The sequence below is a fragment of the Hippopotamus amphibius genome, chromosome 15 (assembly GCF_030028045.1).
Source record: "Hippopotamus amphibius kiboko isolate mHipAmp2 chromosome 15, mHipAmp2.hap2, whole genome shotgun sequence".
Lineage (NCBI taxonomy): Eukaryota > Metazoa > Chordata > Mammalia > Artiodactyla > Hippopotamidae > Hippopotamus > Hippopotamus amphibius.
In genome coordinates this window covers 22,504,602-22,511,554 of record NC_080200.1, presented here as the reverse complement: position 1 = coordinate 22,511,554, position 6,953 = coordinate 22,504,602, and the positions used below count along the sequence as shown (strand labels likewise).

Below are 6,953 nucleotides of genomic sequence, written 5' to 3'. Positions count from 1 at the left end.
ACAAATCAGACCAATGTTTGTCTCTGGGTTGAGGGATTTCAGTGGAAAAGGACATGAGTGGCATTTCTGATCTGGGGAACATTTTGTCTCTTTCTACTGGGTATAATTTACCAGTGCATGTGTGACTGAAACTTGTTGAAAGTCACCCTTCAGATATGAGAATTCTCCTGTTCGTAAATTATACCTCAATTTGAAAAAAAAATCAACAAACTTCAACATTCTTTAACTACGTTGTTCATTGTTTGAACAAACATTTATTGTGAAGTGTGGTGTGGAAACATTTTAATAAGGATTTTTGACGAACAGGTTTTTAACAATCCAATCCGATTTGTTGATGACAGCTTAATAAATGAAACCAAAATATGGAAGTCTGTATGCATTCCAAAGTAAAATAGAAATAACAGATAGAAAGATAATGAGTATGTAATCTGTCTCAAGGAACTCTTACACAATCACTTAGCACAGCCTTCAACTTTGGGACAAATCAATGTAATCTTATCCATGACCTAAGGCAGCACACTGATCCATACACTTTCTCAGAGCTTCCTTGACCTCACTGTTCCTCAGACTATAGATAAGGGGGTTCAACATAGGGGTGAAGATAGTATAAAATGCTGACACAACCTTGTCATGGTTAGCTGACCTATAGGATTTGGGTCTCATATAGGTAAAAATGGCAGCTCCAAAAAACAGTCCCACCACGGACAGATGTGATGAGCAGGTGGCAAAAGCCTTCTTGCGGGCTTCATTAGAATGCATCTGGAGAATGGCAGCAAGGATGAGACTATAGGAAATCAGGATGAGGGAAAGGGGGACCAGGAGCATTAACACACAGCAGAGGTACATGACATACTCGAAGACAGACGTGTCAGCACAAGCCAAACGCAGCAGAGAGGGGGCCTCACAAAAGAAATGATCGATCTCATGTGTGCTGCAAAATGGAAAGTTCAGGGTAGTAGAAGCCTGCATGAGCCCATCAGCTGCACCCAGGAACCAGGACCCCAAAGTCATTCTTAGGCATAATTTCCAGCTCATGAAGACTGGGTATCTCAGTGGGTGGCAAATAGCGACATAACGGTCATACGACATCACTGCTAAGAGGAAGCACTCGCCCCCTTCCAAAGTGAGGAAGAAGAAGATCTGCAACCCACAGCCAACTGGGGAGATGCACTTCCTGCTGGTCAAGTAGTCAACAGCCATTTTGGGCACAACGGTGAAAACCAGTACCATGTCCATGAGGGAGAGCTGGCTCAGTAGGAAGTACATGGGCCTGTGGAGCCCAGGGTCCAGGAGAATCAGGAGAAGCATGAGGGCATTGCCCACCAGGGAGGTGAAGGCAATTATCAGAACCATAACGAAGAGAAATTGGTGGGTGCCTGTGTGATTGAAGAGTCCTAGGAGAATGAAATCTGAAGTGGTATTCCAGTTTTCCATGATTTCAAACAAGAGTGTCACTGCAAAAGGAGAAATAGGTGAGGGTTACATGCATAATAACATACCCAAATTTGTTGAAGCACACCAAAATCAAATAATTTTTCTTGACATTGATTAATCTGAGAAAGTGTTTTTGCTTTCCAAAAAAGAGGATTTATATTCTTAGGCCTAGAAAATGGAAGAACTAAGTCTGTAGATGGAAACATAATTTACTTTAGGATCCTTAGTGTGTTTGGCTTAACTTTTCCCAGCTATGCATTGAAAACAATAATGGCCTTCTTAGAATATTTCCCCACAAGGTAACACTCCAACACTAAATGCAAACTTTCCTTAACTGTAAAAGGCATTTTTGGTAGGGAGAAGGTTTTCCTGCAAAGTCACAGGAACACAGCCTTTACTGTGTAATGAAGAAAAACATAAAACTCCTTAGATCTTCACCCAACCATGGAGATAAATGAATTTCTCCTTAATTCCAAGAGGATCTAATCCGTAAAGGTATTTTCTTCTCTGATTTGCTGGAGTTGGAGCTGTTCAAGCTTGCTGAATAAACATAACTAAACCAGCACAGATGAGGATGCTAATTCAGTCTCAAAGATATGGTGTGATTCAGTGAAATTACATAGCAGAAGGAGTCCACCTCTTCTATGGTCACTCCCTTTACCCCTTCTTTTGACATCTATCCCACACTAGACTGCTAATTAAGAAGGAGAAAGGCATTAAAGAGTCTCTCTTAATCTATAACTACGTTGTTTGAGCATCGTCATTGTACCGGCAGCATTTCACTTGAGGACTTTAGTTGTGGTAAACTTAGAAATCATGGAAGTACAGTTGCTCTTGGTCAACTGTGTTTCAGATTTAACAAAACTTTGTGATCTGCACACTCTCATATCTCTAGTATGCAGTCTATGCCTCTAGTAACTATATGCAATTCCTAATTATAGCCCTCAGTATCACTCTTCTGAAGGATCTCAATCCCTCTTATTTCTTTGACTTGAAGACTTCTTGCTTTGCATTATTTCCATCAATTTTACTGTTGAAGGTTGATAGAACTTTCAACCTGGTTAAAGATCAGGAGGTAACTTTTTAACACTAGGATGTTTGGCAAGTTTCTTAAGTTAAGTGTACTGTCAATACAGTGGCATGAAGTATTTTCATATTGTTCATCTGCCACCAGTGCTAATCCCCAGCTCTTCATCTTATCGAACTGAAACTATTACCTTTAAACAGTAATTCTACAATGCCCCTTCTCCTCAGTCCCTGGAAATCACTGTTCTCCTTTTTATCTCTATAAATTTGACTACTCTAGGCACATCAGATAAGTGAAATCATATAGTACTTGCTTTGTTTTTTTTTTTTATTAGTTTATTTCACTTACCATGATGTCCTCAAGGTTCATCCATGCTACAACACAGAAGTGTCAGAATGTCCTTCCATTTTAAAGATGAACAATATTCCTTTATATGCATGTACTACAGTTTAGTGATGTTTCCATTCCAGTTGTGTATTTCAGTGTGAATTTAATGGGATTTTTTAACACAAAGTAATTATTTTAAATTTTGATAAGATGACATATATAGCCTAGAGCATAAAAATCTAAGCTTAATTTTTGCTTGTGTCATGTAAGAGATGTTTATATGCTTTTAGATAATAATTACAGCTTATATTCATTTTCAGTTTACAGAATACATTTCCTTATAATGAAGTTTCTACTTGTTTTTAAGAATATTATCAAATATGAAATCATTAGCTCCTAACTTTTCATTGGACATAAATGATATATCTATGCATTTTCTTTTTAGATAAAATAAATGTGTAAAAGCAATCATTCATCATGAACACACCTGATGAATAAGTATGCTAATAATGTTTAGATTATTTAATGTTAAGATCAACTAAATGTGGCAATTAAATAAAATGTCTGGTAGGTGATTATATTCTCCTAAGATGTGATAAGTGTTTTATTATTGGTTTAATTATAATTCCTATCTCTTCATATTACATAAGTGAGACTATTTTCCCCTAATTAGAATGTCTGTAAACCTATGCAAAAGAGCTCTTAAGGGATAATTTGTAACAAAATTGACTATGTATACAAAGTGTAGTGAAAATTTTAAGTGGGGAATTAAGTCATCTGGCAAATAAAATATTTAGAATATCAAGTGAAAGTATAAAAGCTCTCCTCTAACTATTGTGGGAATAGGATTACTTAATACTGTAAAAATAAATATTTTTTTCTTTTGTCACCAATGCTTCAGAACACTAGAGATTTTCTGTCTTTTCTTCTGTCTCCATAGTCTTTCACAAACAATGGTGCTAAAATTGTGATATTTTTACTTTGAATCACAATGTTATCTCTTTTGCAGTGCTGCCTCAAAGCACACATATAACCCCTCTTTTGTTCCCACAGAGTAATCATAGAATGTTAGAAAACTGCCTATCATTTTTTCTTTCTATATTTTCTGGTTCTTGACCTCACTTTAACATTAAAACTGTAAATATTTTTTCCCCCTGGGATACTGGGATCATTAATAAATCTATTTTGTAAAAAATAAAATGGAAACAGTCAATTTTTTTTTTTTTTTTACATACTTGACAGGTTATTACAGCATTTTTATCTAATGATTGTGTCAGCTACCATGTTTCAGGTCTTCAGATTGTAGGATAGATAACCAAATGCATTTTATTTGTAAAACTATATAGAGAAAGTGGTGTAACTGTGGATTTTCTGGAGTTTAAGATTCATTAGCAAAACCAATTAAATACTTAGAAATTAGTATGACCTACTCACATAAGATGAAAGTGGTGAACCCCAATAGTCCAAGCTCCATTGCCTTTGAGCAGCATCCTCCTATTGTACCTCTTTCTGTGGAGGAAGGCTTTTCTAGTCTTGGAGCATCAAGCTTGCTCATATCAGTGTCTGCAGAGACCTGTCAAGGGGTGTAGCCTATTGGCTTCTTTCTCTAAAATTACTATCTTATTATTATGTCAGAGCTGCCTAAGTACGACTCTTTGGATGCCAAAGATGTTTAGTTTTCAAGTATTTTAGAGGTCCCCAGAACTTCAATAAACTTCCCTCCATGCTTTCAGAATGCTATGATTTATTCAAATAGGATCATTATTTACAAGAAAAAAATAAAATGTAAATAAATGCCCTTGGAAAAAAGATGATTATTTAAATATACATTAAGGAGTGGATTAATCTGATTCTAGCATTACTTATTTAAAGTTAAGTAAGGAGGAAAGATTAAAGAGTGTGTTATTGAAAGACAAGATTTTGTCAAACTTCATTATTAAATTGATAAAAGCTTATGGGAAAATTCAGCTATTTTCTTTCCTGTTTGAAATTACATTGATAGAATCACTGTGTTTTTTGCTTCAGTTAGTTTGTATCAATGTAATATAATTTTATATTTTTGTGTTTGTGTCTGTGTTATAAAATACATTATAATAGCAAGGACAGTTATAGCAGATTACATTTTTTGTGCCAAGCATCTCTCAATTTAATTCTATCTGGGGTAATTCTCATGATTTTGTTGTTGTTTTACTTTACATTTTCAGAGTCCAGGAAAAGCATGTTTCTTAGGCTCTAATTTTACCACTCCTGTGGCTTTGTCTTGTTTAAGAGTAAATGTAAGAATCATCTTCCACAAGTGTAAAATTAAAATATATATATACATATATATATATATATGTGTGTGTGTGTGTGTGTGTATATCTTTCTCATGGAATAGTTAGTGGGAAAAGCTGACTCTGTAAAAATAGGGTATATTGTAATTGCTTAATCCAGGTGAGCAGTAATAATTGTCATTTTGTTTGTTTTAGAAAGGAATCACATCCTAGATTTTATTTCTACTTCTGCCTTTGGATGTTGAATCTCATCAAAGTGTTAAATCTTGCTCTGATTTAGAACATAATTGACCACCTGAGGGAAATCTACATTGAAAACTCAATCTATATTATTTTCTGTTCAAAACTCCATATTCCTAACTAAGTACAAGTAGTACATCATGGACAGGTAGTATATCAGGTTTCAAGTAAGACCTTTGGCAAGAGTGTAACAATCATTTACAATAAATTTTCATACTTTCTTTTCTGCATATTGTTTTGCCTTGGATGCCGATTAGTCAAACCAGTGCTCTAATAGCACAGGGTTGCCACTGTCAGATGGAGCTAATAGACATCGAGCAATGTAGATCAAATGTTCTGTGGGTTCCCAGGATACATTACAATCATCATCAAGACAAGTCCCATATTAGAGGGAAAAATGGACATATCACTCAAAATTCCATCTGGAAACTGGAATTACAGTGAACCTCGGTGTCAAAATTGAGAGTAATATAGAACTATGCATAAATACATGAACATAACTTATTGAAACCAAAGAAAGTTTATACCAGACCATCCTTTTAGTAAGTACAGGATGTTTTGCTCAACTCTTCTCTGGGAAATGTGGAAATGGAAAATTTTCCAGACTTCACAAAGACAGATTGTTTTGAAAATGACACGTAACAGGTGCTCGTACCTGGCTAGAATGCAGAGTCAAGAAGGCACACACACACACACAAGAATTCACACATGAGCAGATAGGAAACAAGGGACATAAACATTGCTCTGCTGTTATTCTCTCCACTCCCAGGGTTAGGGGAACACACTTGGCAATTTGTGGGACATAGGCTCTGAGACAGAGGTAGGCATGCAGGAAGTTTGTTGTGGAGAGTCTTAAGGATGCACTCACTTGGAATAAAGGAAACAGAAATGGGAACAGTGTCATGTTGGGCCCTGACATATTTACAAGATCTCAGCTAATCCAGGAGAAATTCAGACATGCCCCTCTCATGTCTCCTTGTAGTAGGGCAAGTGGTCTCTTTTGTGCCCCCACAGGAGCATTGGTTGAATGTGCCCTATCCCCCAAAAGGGAGCATAACCTTGGGCTAGGAAGCTTTTCTCAACTAAGAACAATGCCATGAGAGGGCCTGGCTGAGAGTGTCTGATATAGCACTCCCAGCAGCTGGAGAACAAGTATTTCAGTCCTGAAAGGGGAAGAGGAAAATGGGAGCACTGAATAATGTATGGAACACTCCATAAGCCACACTCAATGAGAAGTCTAAGTGATGGGAGCCCTTGATTGCCATTCACACGGGTTGGCATTCCATAGCACAGACCAGATGAATCATGTAATGGGGCACACACAACATACCAAGCAATGAAGAGTTCAATACAAATTACAGTATAAATTTTCATGGTAGTATGGAATTTTCCCACAAGGAGCATGCTGGAATGAGGAGCTGTAATTGTCTTCTGTCAGGCTTAGCTTTTGGTTTAGAGGAACTGTTCATATACAAGGGTGAGTCAAAAATTACCCACACTCTGGCTGTAGAAATTCTGGAGTCAGAGTGCAGATAATTCTTGACTCAACTTTGTATCTCTGATAAAGGCATCAGTCCTGAACTGGAACCTGGAACTCTTATGTAAAAAAGCTTAAAGATAATGTAGTAGAAAGCACCAATTTCCTATATGGG

At 36.6% G+C, this 6,953-nt stretch overlaps 1 protein-coding gene across 1 annotated transcript; it reads right to left on the bottom strand.

Annotated features, from left to right (window-relative positions):
• Nucleotides 1–495: 495 nt before the first annotated feature.
• Nucleotides 496–1,455, bottom strand: LOC130836975 (olfactory receptor 2T12-like). Its single transcript, XM_057709675.1, has one exon. The coding sequence runs from the start codon at nt 1,432–1,434 to the stop codon at nt 496–498; it is 939 nt and encodes a 312-aa protein (XP_057565658.1). The 5' UTR covers nt 1,435–1,455.
• Nucleotides 1,456–6,953: the final 5,498 nt, after the last annotated feature.